The 17,673-nt window shown below is 43.9% G+C and overlaps 3 protein-coding genes across 4 annotated transcripts; 1 reads left to right on the forward strand and 2 right to left on the reverse strand.

The window, feature by feature from the left end:
* Positions 1-4,738: 4,738 nt before the first annotated feature.
* Positions 4,739-7,273, reverse strand: LOC119170764 (uncharacterized). The gene is made up of 4 exons (XM_037422024.2): positions 6,831-7,273; positions 5,985-6,083; positions 5,818-5,922; positions 4,739-5,425 (listed from the first exon to the last, which is right to left on the reverse strand). Exons 1-4 carry the CDS (start codon positions 6,898-6,900, stop codon positions 4,779-4,781), a joined length of 921 nt encoding a protein of 306 aa, XP_037277921.1. The 5' UTR covers positions 6,901-7,273; the 3' UTR covers positions 4,739-4,778.
* A 56-nt stretch (positions 7,274-7,329) lies between these two features.
* LOC119180272 (putative nuclease HARBI1) lies at positions 7,330-13,408 on the forward strand. Of its 2 annotated transcripts, XM_037431428.2 has the most exons (4): positions 7,332-7,728; positions 7,804-7,943; positions 8,396-8,564; positions 11,033-13,408. In XM_037431428.2, exons 1-4 carry the CDS (start codon positions 7,519-7,521, stop codon positions 11,708-11,710), a joined length of 1,197 nt encoding a protein of 398 aa, XP_037287325.1. In that variant the 5' UTR covers positions 7,332-7,518; the 3' UTR covers positions 11,711-13,408. The 2 variants fall into 2 exon arrangements, with proteins under 2 accessions (XP_037287324.1, XP_037287325.1); XM_037431427.2 differs by having other exon boundaries at positions 7,330-7,943.
* LOC119181075 (uncharacterized) lies at positions 13,393-16,000 on the reverse strand. Its single transcript, XM_037432250.2, has 4 exons — positions 15,253-16,000; positions 14,776-14,838; positions 14,540-14,602; positions 13,393-14,072 (listed from the first exon to the last, which is right to left on the reverse strand). Exons 1-4 carry the CDS (start codon positions 15,332-15,334, stop codon positions 13,921-13,923), a joined length of 360 nt encoding a protein of 119 aa, XP_037288147.1. The 5' UTR covers positions 15,335-16,000; the 3' UTR covers positions 13,393-13,920.
* Positions 16,001-17,673: the final 1,673 nt, after the last annotated feature.

A 17,673-nucleotide genomic window follows, 5' to 3' on the forward strand; every position in this document is an offset into this window, starting at 1 on the left:
GTTATTTCAACGTCTTGTATGTTTACGTTGTATTCGGTTGTGTTATCGGGCTCACTACAGCGTTTGCTGTTTTCTTTCAATTTTTTAAAAATTTCACTTCATTTAATTCATAATTTGAGTAGCATAACAGCTTTTTTTTTACGAAGTTGCACGGATTGTGGAACGGTGCACTGAAGTGAACTTCACCGACAAAGTAGCTACGCCCTGACGGATTTTGTGAACAAGTACCAAGACGGATGCCGTGTGCCTTCAGAGAAAAGGAAAAACGTGGAAGCAGCTCACAATAGAATCCAACGAACCACGCACTGTAATTATGTGAATGACCGACCAAATAACTAGAAAAGTATTTGCACCACTTTGAGAAGTTTTACCAGTAAGGTAAGAAGGGTTTTCAATCATGGCAGGTATCCGCTCGACTGAATACTTCTGACATAGTCGGCTACGATATTTACAAGGTCGTTACTTCCAAGTTGGAACGTGCCAACTCCATAAAAGCGTGATGTGATGAGCAGCTGCATGAGACATGGCACATTGAACTCACGACCATGGATGTTTTTCTGCAGAAACAGCATAGCGAGCAGATACTTCACGACACTTTTTGTAAAGCAGAGGCGGCATAAAATGCTCTGTTTGTCATTGGTCTCAACCAGGTCCCACCCATCGGTCAGGATTCGCCGTGTCAGTGACGTGTACGCGTACGCTGTGCCGTTCAATATTTACTATTTGCAGCCCACATAATAAACAAAATACGCAAGTTGTCGTCCCCCGCCATGTTGTTTCAGAAAGCCTTAAGGTAGATCATAGGCTACCTTAACTGAACTTTACTTAGGTACGAGGAAAGTTCCGCGATAAGTACAAGGTAGGTTCTTTAAAAGCGCTAAGTGCGGACTTATGGTTAAGCTTGACTCAAGTCATAAGGATAAGGTTAAGTTAGGCTTGTGAATATGGAGATAAGGCTCTGGTTGTGCGCCTGCTTCCTTCAACAAATTTATCTGCTTGGGGGCACCGGCAGTATTGGTGCGTGTGGTTATAAGTTTTCATAGTAATGACATAGAAAATGTACGGATTGGAAAATATTGCAGCATTGCTTCTGCTGCTTGATAGCAACATCTTCAAGTGGGAGAGCTTGATTTCTTGAAAGATGGAACTTCCACCAGCTGCCTTGTTCAAGTGGTGTTTGTTGTTTTTCAGTTTTTCAGTTGCGGATATGCAGGTACTGTTCTATGCCAGGGTAGGAGTTCAGTGGCTGTTTTGATCTAGCTGCCATTACAATTAAACACTGGGAAAACAATGTTATTTTTATCATTATCCTACAACCTGAACTACCCTGGTATGCAAGGCACCCTTAGCATTGGCCCAGCCCAACGTTCGAACTAAGTAGAAAAATGACAGCATACATATTTACTCACATAATGTGCGCACCCCTAATATTATTTAGTCAGCTTTACTAAAAAAGATTTATTCAAAAAATATTTTGCACTTCCTGACCCATCCTGTGCGTTCTCGGCGCACGCATGAAGTGACTTATGGCGAATTCCATTGGGAGAGCAGGTGCACTCAAAAGCACGCTCAAAGTGCTCTCTTCCGAGGCGGCGTGTTTCAGTGGTCGAACAGGAGTAGGAGCACTGTCATCCATTGGTAGAGCGAGAGCGCTTTTGCTGCGCCGAGAGCAGCCAGGAGCAGTTCTGTCTGCTCCCTCTTAAAAAGCGGAGTGAGTGGAAAACGCAGGAAACCACGTGTTTGGAACGTCATGTCCGGACATACCCTCTCAGCAATCCTCCTCACTTGTTTACATTTTGCGGCGTCGTGTCGGGCGGTTATGGCGGCAGCGAAGCGTGCGTGGTGCTCGGGCTCGAACGATTTTAACGTCGTAGCGGCAGATTCTGGCAGTGAACGTCCACCTTGCCTGCCTTCAGATTCACGGATGGCGGAGGCAGCAAAACGTCGTCGTCTTGCCGAAGTATTTGACGAGCTAGACGATGTCAGCAGCGATAGCTGCTGGAGCTCTACGTCCGAGTCGAGTTCAAGCAGCAGCGACGATGACGACGAAGTGTATGCAGCAGCGTTTCAGCAGCTCTTTTCTCTGCCAGAGCGAAGGCCGAAAGTGGAAGCATATGTTACAAAGACGGTGGCTAGCTACTCCGACGAGGAGGTGAGTCATTCGGCTTCTGTTTTAATTAGGTTGCTTAAAGGCCTGTTTTCTTCCAGTTCAAAAGAAATTTCCGCGTCACGCGGCCGGTCGTGGACTTCTTGGCAGCAGAATTCGCCAAGTCACCGCACTGCCCTCAGAACAGTGATCATGGTGGCCTGCCTGCCAAGTCGGCTGAAGAACACATTCTCTCCTTTCTTTGGTGAGTGTCCGTACGTTTAGGAATGCCGCTGTCATCAGGTCACTGCATAATCCGTTTTATAGTGGGTTAGAGGCATATGAAATATTGCAAATAAATGTACCTAATTCGCAGCATGTCATTGGACCACCTTGCTTTAAACTTGTTAAATGCTACTAGCGAGTGTCGAACGTAATAGAGTTATAGTATTTTGTGAAATGCTTTCGTAGTTTGTACACCTACACACTGAGCTTCACAAAATTCTCGTTACTAGAATCAGTGGCAAAGCATAATTCATGATGCATCATTACAAACAACCATGAAAACTTTTGCTCACGAAGCATTTCAAATCGGCTGTGTCAGCAGGTTCACAGTGAGCTTCATCTCCACACTTATAAATGTAATGCGCGAATTAAAATTAGAATTTGTTATTTAGATAGTGCTTCTACTAATCAAATATTTTGAGTTTCTAAGGTGTCACCCAAAAAGGTGGAATCGTGTTTTCTGACTTCAGTTGTCTTGCTAATTTGCTTCATTGACAGCGACAGCATTGTTAACACCATTATTCAGTCATTGACAGCAACAGCAAGCTTAATTCCATTATTTAATTAGAGTATCCTCTCCTTTTCAGGTATGCAGCCAACAAAGCATGCATTAGAGATGTCGCTGGCCGCTTTGAAGTCGCAGAAAGCACTCGCCACAGAATGATGGGCCGAGTAACTGCATTCCTGCTCGACATAGCACCGAATGTAATCAAGTTCCCCAGTGACCTGCAGAAGCTTGCTGTGGATTTTGAGAAGGTAACTATGCTTTTGTAAACATGCTATTTAAGGTATAAACTACAGTTTTTTTCACACCAATGTCATACAGCTCTACACAACTCAAGGGACCAGACTAAGAGGAATTACACCTACTCAAACCACAATAAGGACTGAAAGCAACTGATATGCAGGATCAGAACTGCAAATGAACAGAAAATGTAAAAATGCAAGAGATATGAAAGAGCACCACACAGTCAAGCCTCCTTCATGTGTATTACAAATGCTGTCAGCAATCGGACATTTTTCTTGAGTAGTTTTGACCATGTGATGCTGTTTCATATCTCTTCTATTTTCCCATCTTCTGCTTAGTGATGTACATCTAGTACTTGTCCTGCATGTACAGTGAATAAACCTAGAGTTCAGTTACTTGTGCACTCTGTATGTACTCTGTATGTGTCATTAATTCCCCTTCGTGCGGTCCCATGTGTTCTTTACCGCTCTACTATTACAATTATGAATTAGTTAGTGCCAGAATGCACCTTTTAAATAAGTTATTACAATTATTTTTCCCAGATGCTTCACAATTAAATAGCCAGTTAATTTCAATCATGTGTACCGGTAGTGTATTGCACTCGCCGTTATGAGCTTCAAGTCTCCAGTTTGTTTTAAACTTTTCCGCATGTTATTGGCACCTTTCATTACCCTTAGTGCCATGCTTATTTGACTATGTGTGTGCACATTTTTTTCTCTTGCAGCTGTCGGGATTCCCAGACACAATTGGGTGTGTTGACGGAAGCTACATGCCTATCAGGTGCCCAGCCAGGAAAGTGCGATCTGTTTATATAAACCGGCACCATTACCTATCCTTGACACTTCAAGGTGTTTGTGACAACAAGAAGAGGTTTCTTGATGCCAGCACTGGCTACCCAAGCAAAATTCATGACGCACGCATTTTCCGTCGGTCCAGGATTTCAAGTGTTTTGCCACAACTGTGCTCTAGCAAGTACCATATAGTGGGGGATGCTGCATATCCTTTCCGGGAGTACCTGATGACACCAATTCGAGACTATGGGAATCTTGACAGCATCAAAAAAACCTTCAATGCAAGACTCTCCGGGACAAGGGTGCTTATTGAAAATACTTTTGGCGATTTAAAAAATCGTTTCAGACAACTGCACAGGTTGGATATGTGGACAGTGGATAACATGTCCAAGTTTATCATTTCATGCTGTGTGCTTCACAACCTCTGCATTGATTGTGGAGATTTGCCAGAGAACCTGTCACGAGACCTGTCACTTACCTCACAAACAACAAATGTAGACTCAAGCTCTTCTGCAGTTCAAGTAAGCAGCAGTAGTGTAGCCCAACAGGATAGCCTATTACGTGGCTTGGCTAGCATCAAGAGAGATCACTTGATGATAAAAATGGGGTTGCAGAACCAGCAGCCATGAAACAAGGAATTCCTTTACGTGTTATGCAGTTGTGAGCAAATATATGCTTACCAAAGGCCCACCTGAAAAGCTGAACTCGTTAAAACACCTTCAAGGTTGGGAAAAATTGTCCTTACCACACACCTGTTGGCCCATTTGCATTTTCTCAAGGTAGTGTATTGTGCCAAACTAGAAAATAAAAGACATTGAAACTAAGTAATCGCTTTGGGTAGTACGTTTATTTATTTAAAACTACCACTTTATTTTGGAAGTCCAAAGGCCTGACGGAGAATCTCCATTTTTTCTTCATGCATTTTGCGCCGCTCTTCACGAAGCACCTGTCGCTCGGCCTGCCTTTCAGCTCTTCGATTTTCTTTTTCTTGACGTCTGGCCGCCTTTTGAGCCTCCTTTTCTTCTTGCAGTGCCCTCATTTCAGTAAAAAACAACTGCATGTGTGCCAGGCGTGCAGTTCCTACCCGTGGCTTCGTGTCGGGATTTGAGGACTGCGTCTTATTTTCCTCAGTGGTGTTGGCAGGTGACAACACGGCCGGAGATTCGGGCGAGGCTTTGAATGTAGCCCCTGAGGCGTCTCGCTCTACCTCCGGTTCAATGCTGTCATCAATGCTTTCAATTTTTTTCACCTCGTCGTCAAAAGGCACAGGGGTGGGTGAAGCACCAGACCTTTTGTTATGGTCGGAAGACGCCTTCCGACGCCTAATTACTGTTTTGTACCTATTTTCACACTGTTCTGGGGTTTTGGCTATGCCAAGCACAGCCTCGATGTCCATCGATATTTGTTTAAAGGCTTGCTTCCTGTTTTTGAATTTTTTAAATGGGCCAATCTGAGGGAAATATTTGAGGTAGTACTCTAGGAGCAGCCTTGTTTGCCCCTCTGTCCATTCAGCAGCTAGAATAAGAAAGAACCAACACATAAATGGTTTATTGGGAAACTGTCGGTCATTGTGCAGGCATTACTTATAATTGAATAATTTAACACACAGCACGGTCACTTGAGCTTAATTATCAATCAGCAAGCATTAATCAACAAAACAAGCATTTGCGCAGACTAGCAAACATACATAAGTGATAAGTTCTGGTATTGTGCATGTAAATGCAATATGCAAATTGTGCCAGTCTTCCAGTAATTGTAGTGGTCTGCTTTCCATGCTCTCTTTTTTTTTTTGTCATTTAAGGATCACTCCTACAAGTACACTTTTACACGCTCTGATGCATGCTTGTTAGATTTACCCAAGAACACTTGCTGAGGCAATTGTAGACACTCAGTGTTAATATACTTGCCTCCACCTCCTCTCCTGGAGCCTGATGGCTTGCTTTGAGCACCAGTCTCCCCGTCAGCTGATCTTGATGCAGTGGGAGCTGGCAGGTGCAGAGTATCTGTGCCATCTAAAAAATATAAATGAGCAGTAAATGTAGTGCCTCGCAATAATGTTAATACTAATACTTACCACCTCCTGTTTCAACGCATGGCAATCTGAGCTCCATGCGCATTTCTTCGCTCCCTCGCCTTGGCACATCGCCAGCCATATTTGTACGCAGAACTGCATCTGTTTTCACACAATGATGGAAATGTAATCAAATCAGTTATATAATGAAAATGGTTTCTCAAGTAGTCAGCTACATTATGCAAACTCGGATGCCTTACACTCGAAGGTAAGCGGATTAGAGCAAGCAAAAAACAAATTCTAAAAAAGTCAATTCATCATGTTACAGGGCTGCATGAAACACTGCACAAATCACTGATAATTAAAAAAAAATATCGCTTATCATACGTAGCATCTCGACCCTGCGATAAGAAATCGTGCTTCCGAGGAGATGTATGGCTTCACCGTATCACGTGGGATGCTGATCTGCCGTCTGGAGACATTAGCCACTTAAAAATCAGAAATAAAAATAAATTGTTACTGCGTGCAATACTTAGCTGCACCCACGTGACACTTGCTACACGCCACTTCGCAGTTACTTTTCTTAAAACGCTGCGAATCATTCTGTTGCTGATGGAGGGGTCTGCAATGTAAGTTTGTTTTGAATTAAGGATTAATTACTCATGCAAGGAAACTTGGCAACAGGATAGTGTACTGCAGTACTTCTAGAATTGTTTACGTTTTGTTAACTGCTGATGACAGCAGCAGCTGGTAACTGCATGAACAGTCTGATAAAGCTGTCATATCCACGGTGTTTTTCTGATATGATAAAGAATAGTGGGCTTAGGTCCACGCGCGCAAGAATGCATTGCATGCTGCATGCGCGACAAGTGCGCTGAAACAAATAAAAAGCAATCAAATTCACTTTACCTTCCGTACTAGATGGTGCCTGGTGTTGAATTAAAGACAGTAGGATGCGCTGAGCTTCCGAGTCCATCATGTAGTAGTATACGAAGCAGCAGCTTTGCAGGATAGCGCGCAAGCGAGTGCGCTGTACCAACCACTGCCACACGTGCTTTCCTTGCCCGTCCGGATCAGACCGCACGTGTTTTGCAGCAGAGGACGCTGGGATGCACAACCTTTCTCCTCACTCGCCTTTTTATTCCCTCACACCTGCTCTGCGGAGGTGTGCCGCATTCCAGTGGCAGGTCGAGTGACGCGGCTCTCAGTGCTCTGCCCCCTACTCCTCTCTGCTCGGCACCCTTACTCCTGTTCTCTCAATGGAATTCGCCATTAGGACCTTCTGATATTTGGACGGGTGTGCCTCTCACCGAACAGGTTAGAGCAGTCATCATACAACGGGCTGCAAGTGCGAAGTCCCTTCTTTCATGCTGTTTTTCACTGGTAGATTCGGAGCAGGTTTTTTTGCTCCGTGGCGACGAAACCGCATTTCACTGGTAGATTCAGAGTGGATCCGCGCTTTTCACTGGTAGTTTCAGAGCAGCTCGCTCCGAGGCGGATTGCTCGCACTGCTCCGCCGACAAGTCGCAGATTCGGGCGGAAACACGACGAGCAGCATACGTCACTTCCGTCGTTGTACGTTGCTGAGTTTTGCAAAATGGCTGCGTTCGCTGCCTTGGCGGAACTTCTGTCTAGCGACGAAAGCACTTCAAGCAGCAGCTCGTCCAGCTCAGACGACGAAGACTTCGAGGAAAGACAAGCGCTATGCGAAGCCTTCTTTCGGGAAACTTTTTCGGAGTCCCACCGCGAACGTCCCAAAATTTTGGGGTTCATCGAGAACGTTGCGCGGCTGTACACAGACGAGCAGGTAAGCGCGGAGCTCCCTCTTTTCATAATACTACATGAACCTAATTTCATCTTTTTATCATTTCCTTCTCTGCAGTTCCGTCAAGACTTCAGGGTGTCGAGGCGTGTCGCGGAAACGTTGATCCGTGGTTTTGAAGGCTCGCGTCACTACCCATGCAGTGATCGTGGTGGGTCCCCCTCGAAAACCGCGGAAGAGCACATTCTGGTCTTTCTGTGGTAAGTCTGCACGCTGTTTTAAAAGTCATGCCTACCAGTGTGTATAATCTTAATGCTTTCAAGTGCTTCGGCGTAGAAGTACGTTTTTTCGTTGCGTGCGCAGAATTTTGACGGGGAGTCCAACCATTATAAATTTTTGTTCGTGTGTTTATGTGCGCGTGTGTAGAGAATATACACATGTGAAATTTAACAATTTCGGCGGCGTTAAATCTCCCTAGTAGCCTTCCCGTGGCTACGCCGCTTGTGCTTTTTGTCCTTGAAAGTTGCTAAGTGTGATGCAATGGAAACCAATGAAATATGACCGCTTGCAACTGCACAGCCAGAGAGAACAGTGTTAAGAGCTTCTACTTTTCTTACGGCTGCTAATTTTGATGCAAATATTTCATGCCTTTATTTCACAAAGCAGGCTTTACTTGATCACTTTCTTCCATAATGTGTGTTTGCTGTGTCAGGTTTGCTGCAAACAAGGCGTGCCTGAGGGACGTTGCTGGACGCTTTGGCATGGCAACTGCGACAGCATTTAGAGTCGTGGAGCGCACGCTCGAATATTTCCTTGATATAGCCGAAGAGGTAATATCATTTCCAGGAGATCTTGATCAGCTGTCAGCGGACTTCGAACAAGTAAGAATTTTAGGTATTTCACTGTTCCATGGCAAACACAACAAATGAGTTGTCTAATTGAAGCTTACTTTAGAGAATAGTCACATAATACATTGATTGTAGCAGGTTAAGCTGCCGTTGGGGCACAGGGGATGTGGTACTAAGTTGCGCTTGAAAGATGGGGTTATTGTCAAGCAGTCTCACTATCAAATGAGAAATGCTAGAGAAACATGTATTGTTCATTTACAGTGCACATAAAAGCAGGGTGTCTGCCAACGTGGAAAAGTCAGGGAATTTCAAAAAAACCAGGCCAGGTCATGAAAACTGACAGCAGTTCTGTGGGACCGTCACAAAAATAAGCATCGCCATTCATCAAAGCTTAAAAAGTCTCTCAGCTGCAACTACAGTGGGCTGCTGGAAGGTGTGTGAAAAAAAAAAAAGGACAGTGCATAACTCTTGCTTCTGAGTGTAAACGCGAAAGGGACCCATAGAACACAAAGTTTACTGACATTTCAGTACCTCATATGGGAGAGAGCCTTGTTTAAAAGTCATGAAAAAGGCACAGTGTACTTCAGTACGCCTAAATACGTGACGTAAGCAGAGAGAGTACATTGTCAGAAGCCTCCCATCACTCCTGTGCAGCGTATGTACAGTTGTCTGTATCTGGATTCGAGAGTTTTACAAGTCTATTTGGTGGTCTGTGATTCCGTGTGTTCAGGGAGGGCAGTCGAGGCCACGCCTCGTTTTGTGGTATCATATTTGTGTTGTTTAACTTTTACCAGTTTCACCGATGTACTGGTCACAATTATGTCAGCCTATGGCATAAACTAGACTAAGGAAATTTCTGCTCGGCAACTTGTCCTTCACATTGGCTAAAGCATTCTTTAACATCCATGTTGGTATATCCACTCTTTTGGTGCCTGTTGCTTCTACATATCACACGGCATATCTGACTCACGTCTGTAGATTTATGCATGTTTTGTCTATGCCACGATTTCGGCCCGGCTTGAAGGCCGTCTGGTTTTTCTAGGCTAGAACTGCTATCAGCTGAAGCTTGCTGGGCTACTCATGTCTTTTAATAATAATAATAATAATAATAATAATAATAATAATAATAATAATAATAATAATATTATTATTATTATTATTATTATTATTATTATTATTATTATTATTATTATTGGTGGTGCAACACCAAACGTCTTCAGCTACACACTTATGCTGGTAGCTCGTGTTTCAAGGGTAGAACTTGGGTAACTTCAGCTAAATTTTTCATTTCAGTTTTGTGAGATTGTGTAAATAAATCTGCAATTATTTTTCAGTGTCACGTCTACAGCAGAGTACGTAAATCAAGGTAACATGCGGACATTCATGATTCATCTATAGAATCAAGGAAACTGTTCCACCTTGACAAATTCATTCTCACCACCACATATTCAAATGTCAGCACTTTAAACGTTGACCCCAGCTTTCATTTCACTTCAAGTATGACAGCCCAGATAAATGCATGTGCTTGTCGTAAAAAAAAAAAACATTTTGCAGTATGGCTATGTTCTTGCAACGTTGTCGTTACTCGTTGTCAAGGCAAGATACATAGAATATGCGAGTAGTAGTTATTTACTTTTTTTGTTGAAAAGTATACTTTAGAGGTGTGCAAATTAGGCGGCGGCGCAAATCAATAGTAAATACATCAATCTAGGTCGAATCAGTTCTAATCTAATCTACATATAAATAGGTGAGTCAGTAAATACAGTAGTTCAGGTCGATCTAATTAAATCCAATCCACATCCTAACCGGCGTGGGCTACAGCCATTATAGTAAAATAGATTTTACTCCAGTGGCAGAACCGGCCAGGCTCCTGTGTTTTCATTTTACACGAATGCCACCAAATGGCACCACTTCTAAGTTTCTCAGCAGCTTTGACTGCGATGTCAAACGATCGCAGACACCTTCAAACTTCATCTGCGGTTACTCTTAACTTGTGTGTTTTCTTCCTGGTTCTTCGGAACATCAAACAGCTGACTTGCTCACTGCCTAGCTCAGGGGTTTTATTTTGGCCAGATTTACATGTTTTTTCACAATTGTCGCATGCCCTGAGAACATTTTGAGTGCGTCTGGTAATTATGTTTACCTTTATAGAGCGCCCGGTTTTTTTTTTCTACTCGGGTTTGTTTGCAGTGTACAGTGTTTTCCATGCAAACGTGGCAGTCATGGAATTTGCTTTGAATCATGATGGAAAACCTGGGAAATTCAAGGAATTTAGAAATATGAAATTGGTAGACACCCTGAAAGGGACCCCTGGCACTTAAAATTTCTAATGCCTTTTGCTGTGGTGTTCCGTACAATGATTCCATAGTTCTGGCATGTAAAAGACTTGTGTCACCTAAAGTTAACTCCGCTAAGACCAACAAAACTACTGCATCAAGTGTTAAGATTATTTACTTCAAGAAGTTCACTACAGGTGTGTTCTTTTTCTCTCACTGTCACAGGTGTCAGGAGTGCCCAACACGATCGGTTGCATTGACGGATCCTACATAAGCATCCGCTGCCCTGCAAAAAAAGTGCGTTCAACCTATGTGAACAGGCACAGTTATCCGTCACTGACACTGCAAGCTCTGTGTGATCACAAAAAGAAGTTTCTCGATGTGACTACTGGACACCCCAGCAAGATTCACGATTCGAGAATCTTCAGGACATCGAGGCTTTCTTCAAAGTTGCCGCATGTGTGCTGTTCCGGGAAGTACCACGTTCTCGGGGACGCTGCCTACCCGCTTCGAGATTACCTCATAACCCCATTCAGGAATTATGGTCACCTTGACGCGAGGCAGCGCGCCTTCAATTATCACTTTTCGGCAACGAGAGTGAAGATTGAGAATGCCTTTGGAGACCTCAAGGCCAGGTTCCGCCAGCTGCTGCACCTGGACTTTCTGTTTGTAGACAAAATGAACAAGTTCATTATAGCTTGTTGTGTTTTGCACAATATGTGCATTAATTGTGGTGATGTGGATGTGCCGCCGTACATCGATGATGAACATGCACCGTGGGAATGGGAGGCACAACCGGATGATGTTCCCCCCAACAATGGCCCGCTTGCATCAACTGAAGATGCACTGCGTCGCCAAGGCGAGGAGAAGCGTGAGCGCTTAATGCAAGCGATGCGCATTTGATTTAAAGTTAGGACTGCCTACGTGTACACAAAACAAGAAACGTTAAGGTGTTGTAAATTTTGTTTCGTGTTGTAGAGATTTCTAGCAGAAAATAACACTAAAAGACGGGACGAAGCAAGGACACAAACTACGGCGCTGACTAACAAGCAAATTCGTTTTATTCTTCTAATCCGCGTATATATACTTTACCACAATCTCAAGGAAACAAAAAAAAATAGAATCATGATAAATGCATGCCCCTCATTTCTGAAGCGTATCATTTACAACGGCGGCGAAACATGCATCAGTTTCCCTTATATTTCCCTCTCTCTGAAGGAGTTACCTCTCCTGTCTTATTGAGCATTTCTTTCCTCCTGAGTCAGCCAACATTTGTGTGTGTCTTTTTTTTGCTTTTTCTCACCCTTCAGATTAGTGGTGGAGTGTATATACCTAGACTGGAAGAATAAGACACATTTGGCTGTTAGTCAGTGCCATGGTTGTGTCTCTGCCATGGTTGTGTCCCTGCTTTGTCCCATCCTTTAGCACTGTTTTCTACAGGAAACACTGTACTAACCAGCTAAAATGCATGCCGCACTGTGTTGTAGTGACTCATCTTGCTAGGGCGCAGCCTGATTTTTTTGTTTCTTAGCTTTGTGACACGTAGCAGCTTCCACATAGCGTGAGTCAACCCAAGATGTTTGCAGGAATCTGACTGGATCAGTGTAATTGTTTCCTATGCGAAGCCATCAGCATGCTTATTGCTGACTAGTGCTAACGCCGCAGCGTGTTGGTCGGTATGGCTACTGCAGCTGAAGATAGCTGGTGATATTGATAGTAACTGCACTCTTCGTGCTGGTGAGACACGAGAAAGTGACAAAGTCAACCGGCCAAACATAGCTGGGCTCCAGCTCTCGTCAGCCACCACAAACATTCTGAGAAACATGTAGTGACATTGGCATAAGTCCAAGCTAGTGCAGGCTACACTGAGGAGCATTTGTGTTAATGGAACAATGTCACCAAAATTACGAGCTTGAAATGTTTGTGTTGTTTGTCTTGCAGTTGGGGCACTATGCTTGTCAGTTAAACCTGTCGCTTCGAGGAATATTCGTAATGAACACCCATCCCGACTCATTGTTTCCCACGCATGGTGCCCAAATTCAAAAAGTGCGCTCTGAACGTCACAAAAGCCCGAGTCTACATAGTCTTATGACTCCTGAGATTGTTCGCTGTGTAATTTTTTGTGATTCCAGTAGTAGTTTTACAGTGATGCCAAAATTAGTCACAAGGAGCCATTCTTGCATTAATTACACAGTACATTGCAATATTTATGATCAAAGTTTGGGGACTACCGGACACAATGCTCTTAATTAAAGCATTCAAGTCAAAACAAAAATTTGTCAGGGGTCCTTTAGGCATGGTGACTGCTGCTGTGAGAAATGGCTTCTTTGTCATGCAATTTGGTTATTGCTTGTGCATTAACATTTCATTTGCCTGATGAAAATTTGCATGGACAAACGTTCTGCATTTCTTAGTCTTTGTTCAGCTTTTCTTACCATCAAAACGGCGTGAAATTATAATGATCATTGCAACTTTGTCTTGTAAAAGGGCCCTGGAACCCTTATTTCACCTCAACAACAAACATTGTCAATCTGTTATCAATGCGCCTGCCAACGTGCACATGTGTACAATGCTTACAATAAACATGCTTTTCACATTTTATTCATTTTTCTTCAAGTTGAAAATTTCACGGAGAAGATTCATCTTTTCTTTGTGCATTTCTTCTCGTCGCTGTGTTTTAGCAAGTCGTCGCTCTTCCCTCTTGCTGTCTCTTTCAGCCTTTCGCTCTGCTCGCCGTTCATCTAACTCCTTCATTTTTTCAAAGAAGGTTTGCAGGTGGAGCTCGCGTGCTGAATTCGGGCGTTTTCTTTTTGAATCAGGAGTGTCGTCCTGCCCAACGGAGCTGGATGGAGAGTGTGACGTTGACGAGCTTGAACCAGCAAGTGGAACAGACTCGGTGGATGACTGTGGACATGTCTTTTTTGATACCACTCCACTTGCGTCGCGTACCACTTCTGGTTCCAAGCTGTCGTCCAGCCACTTGATTTTTTCAAGCTCGGCCTCGTAGGGGACTTCTTGTGGGGAACAGCCAGACGTATTATTTTTCCCAGCTGCCACATTTTTTCTTTTCAGTACGGTTTTGTACCGAGAGCAGCACTGCTCACCAGTTCTCATTACACCCAGTTTATTATTAATGTCTGTTGCAATTTTTCAAACATGGCCTTTTTGTTGCGAAATTTTTTCAGAGGGCCAACTTGAGGGAAATATGAGGCGTAGAGGTCCAGCAGCAGCTTCGTCTCGCCACTCGTCCACTCACACCCTGCAGCTGAAATATGCATTATACACACATAAAATACATATAAACTGGCATTAATAGACTTTTTTGATACAGGGCACGAAGCTATATGCTCTCTGAGCCATAGAACACTTACTGTAAAGCATTAGTACTGTCACACTGTTTTGGCACAGCAAATATTGGGTGCTGTGGGGATCGCTTTGCATATCAGAACAGACAATCATGCAAATTCATAATATTACTATACATAACTTATTCACAGCATAATTTTCTTAGAGAGTAAATTTGAAAACACTGCATAATAAATATGGGGCCTCTTCGTGCAGCTGACTATTCGTTGAATTCAATTTTATTATTTAAGCACCCAATATTGAGAAGCGTGAGCAAGAAGCCATTAAATGGTTTTGCGTAATTCGTGGTTTTTTTGAGAGGGTTTGCAATCTGCTGGACCTATCTTCATCCTAATGCCACTAGCATGTTTGTGTATGCATGCTTACCACGTGCAGGAGTCCCTGGCTGACAAGCCCGACTTGGTGACGCACCAGTAGACGCTGCAGAATCTGTGTTTGATAATTGAAAAGCATTGTAGTATGTTAATATGTGTTAATTTTAAGCAGGTACACAATTTTCTTCAAGTAGTCCTTACACGTTGCTCGTCAAGGCATTGTCCTCTACATATATAGACGACTGTATACAAAACTAGTTCTACAGAGACACATGTAGACCAATTTACCATTTCCTAAAAATGCGCCCTGTGTATGTGACAAAGCGTCGGTGGCGTCACACTGTGTAGCACCTTCAAATAGAGAAAAAGAAAAGACATTTGCGGGTTAACACCAAAAGAGTAGAGGTCAAGAATCACCAAGAAAACGTTACTTCTCTAGTAAATTTTTCATGCATGTATTCATGCGCGAATACAGAGATCGCCATGCATTTTTATTAAAGGTAATACAGCAGCTTGGTGAGCGCTGCGAAAATTCCGGCGCTTGTGATATTCTAAATAGTAGGACTGTAAGGTGTTGGGTAAGCAACTGCTCTGATTAAAAAAAAAAGCCTGCTCACAACATGCCGTATTTTTGCGAGCGCCGATTGCGGCCGTTACCACGTGTACCCGCATGCTTTACAATTATCTGACCAGTCTTCATGCGGAGCTATCAAAGTTAGCATTCCGTGCAGAGTTTATTATCAGCGTCAAGTACGTCGCACTTACCGTTCAGATCGTTGCCGCTGTTTCTGAAAACGCCCAGCAACAGCCGACGCACAGCCGGTGTCAATTCCGCGTGCTCGTCCATACTTGCTACACAACTGCTGTTCGCGACTGCGTTAAAGTGTTCTACAAAGCTTTAACTGCGTGGTCGAAATGCGCGCCCTGCAGTGGCGGCCAAAGTTGCCAAGGAAACGAAGAGAGCGGAAAAAGAAACTGTTTCCGGAACCGGTTTGCGTGACGTATGCATAATCAACTTCCGGGGCACCTCTCACGGAGCATTCTCGTGTTTCACTGGCAGAGGTGGCTTCGTGCGATCCGAGTGCTCGCTCCGGGATTTCGGCGGTCGCTCTGAATCTCCCAGTGAAAAACACCAAAATTCTCCCGAACGACGGTTCCAAGAATACCATACCCTAACAGTGTGGCTTACCGAAACACCCACACCTGTATGTGGGTTTTCAGAACTGCTCGAGTTTCTGCCTCCAAATATTGCGCCATCTTTTCTGCCGTGAGAAGGCAGAGCAGACTTGCGACACAGCACAGACTATTCTCTGCATCGAAAAGATTTGATTTCTTTTTTTTAAAGGGACGCAAACTGAAATAACAATTTGCGTTAGAGTGAAAGCTCTATGTATGACAATACCTAAAACGACAATATTATCAACAGCAGTACCCTACTTATAGAGAAATTAAGGTAAGTGCACAAAAACACAAGCGTTTAAAAATGATCCCGATGACATCAGACGGACCGCCAACAATTAATCACCAGTGATCGATCTAACTGCACTAAATAAAGAACTTTCCGCGCATCAAGAGACTCAATAAAAGGCTGCTTGCTCGTTTATGTTTGATTCATGGAAAAGGGAACTGCTGGACGTTACTATTGCGAATTGCGCGAGTGGTTCAAAAATTCAATTTTCGCGTGGCTACACGAGACAGGTGGTGCCATCTAGCGGGGTGCAGTTGAAGCAAAAATGTCTGCAATCTCGGAGCTAATGAAGGGAAATTGATCAACGGCCGTTTTTGCTGCTGTGGCTCCCACTGCTTTCAGTCTGCTGCTACTAGAGGTGTGCGCCGACTGGTCGGCGCGCCGCCGCCGATAGTTTTCACCGCGCCGCCGCCGCCGACGCGAACTGATCGGCGCGCCGCCGCCGCCGCCGCCGACGTTTTTCATCGGCGCAATCGGCGCGCCATTTACGCGCCAGTACGGACTTTTCATAGATTTGTCTTCTTTTTCATCTTGATTTATAGCCTCGTTTCACATTTTATGTAGCCAGTAAAAACCAGGCTTCTTAGTTATCTTCATCCAGCTTCAGAGGCCGTGAGTACCACTATGAACAGCGGAACGAGTTCGGCGGCCGCTGCATGAAATGACATATTGGACAAATTGACAAAAAATAATTGTAACAGTTACAGTAAAGCATAGACACTGCCATCTTAGGCTCAAAAGCAATTTTTGCTGTTTTTTTGTGTCGTAATTAGCTATGATTATGGTGATACGACGTTGAATGTAATGGCCCAGCGTTTTGATGCGTGCGAGTTCGCCATAGCACAATTCGAATATTCATACGGATGAAAAACGGCTTCATTATCAGTTCAAGATGGCAGCCTATAATTGTGCCCGAAACAGGGCGTATATAAAGAAGAAATGAAGTGGTAGCAGTGCAGCACGAATGCAGCGCGTTAGATGAAGGGAGGAGGAGGAATAAATGAGGAAGGACAGGGAGGTTAGGCGTTAGATGAAGAACTACACAAAACCTCGAAGGACGAAATCGAAAGGGAGAAGTTTAATGAAGATTAAAAGCGTCGAAGCATAATACATGCTCGAACCTACTTAGGGTATATCAGCACCTGTCCGTGGTGTTATAGTTGATAATTTTCGAGGATGACCACCTATATGCAGCGTCTGAACATGCTGCAGAAAATATTCACCGTCTGTTTTATTGTTTAACTTATCTGTTTGTACCGGCCTTTTAAGACATTGGATTCCCGGGATGAAGATGCCAAGGCAGTAAGATGGCAAGAGAGAGAGAAAGGAAGGCTGGGGGATTAACCATATCTTGGCATACGGTTTGCTACCTAGCACTGCGGGTTGAGAAATAGGGGCAAGAAAGGGCGTGTATAAAGACAGAAAATAAAACGCATGTGCACTCAGGAGTAAGATGGCAAACTTAACAGAGGATTTATTACATTCTGTACAGACAGGGCGAGAGGTCTCTTGCGAATGAGCTGGGTGGCTCACTATAAAGTGTACGTTTTGACTTAATCAGGGAATGGGTCCAGAATGCGCTGTTGAATCACGAGACACACACGCCATTTCTGACGGTGCCGCTCACACTCGCTCAAGTCAAGGTCTTTGATAGGGGCGTGGCCACCACACTGCCCCTGTTACACCAAGAAACCATTGTGGTCGTCTCGTCGAACGTC

Source organism: Rhipicephalus microplus, chromosome 10, assembly GCF_043290135.1.
Source record: "Rhipicephalus microplus isolate Deutch F79 chromosome 10, USDA_Rmic, whole genome shotgun sequence".
Taxonomy (NCBI): domain Eukaryota; kingdom Metazoa; phylum Arthropoda; class Arachnida; order Ixodida; family Ixodidae; genus Rhipicephalus; species Rhipicephalus microplus.

Coding starts and splice junctions, on each gene's coding strand:
- LOC119170764 (XM_037422024.2), bottom strand. CDS start 6,900: ATGATGGACTCGGAAGCTCAGCGCATCCTACTGTCTTTAATTCAACAC. Junction 6,084..6,830: donor GGCACCATCTAGTACGGAAG/GTAAAGTGAATT, acceptor GTGTGAAAACAG/ATGCAGTTCTGCGTACAAAT. Junction 5,426..5,817: donor CTCCAGGAGAGGAGGTGGAG/GCAAGTATATTA, acceptor TTCTTATTCTAG/CTGCTGAATGGACAGAGGGG.
- LOC119180272 (XM_037431427.2), top strand. CDS start 7,519: ATGGCTGCGTTCGCTGCCTTGGCGGAACTTCTGTCTAGCGACGAAAGC. Junction 7,944..8,395: donor CACATTCTGGTCTTTCTGTG/GTAAGTCTGCAC, acceptor TTGCTGTGTCAG/GTTTGCTGCAAACAAGGCGT. Junction 8,565..11,032: donor TGTCAGCGGACTTCGAACAA/GTAAGAATTTTA, acceptor TCACTGTCACAG/GTGTCAGGAGTGCCCAACAC.
- LOC119181075 (XM_037432250.2), bottom strand. CDS start 15,334: ATGGACGAGCACGCGGAATTGACACCGGCTGTGCGTCGGCTGTTGCTG. Junction 14,839..15,252: donor CAGCGGCAACGATCTGAACG/GTAAGTGCGACG, acceptor CTCTATTTGAAG/GTGCTACACAGTGTGACGCC. Junction 14,073..14,539: donor GCCAGGGACTCCTGCACGTG/GTAAGCATGCAT, acceptor TGCATATTTCAG/CTGCAGGGTGTGAGTGGACG.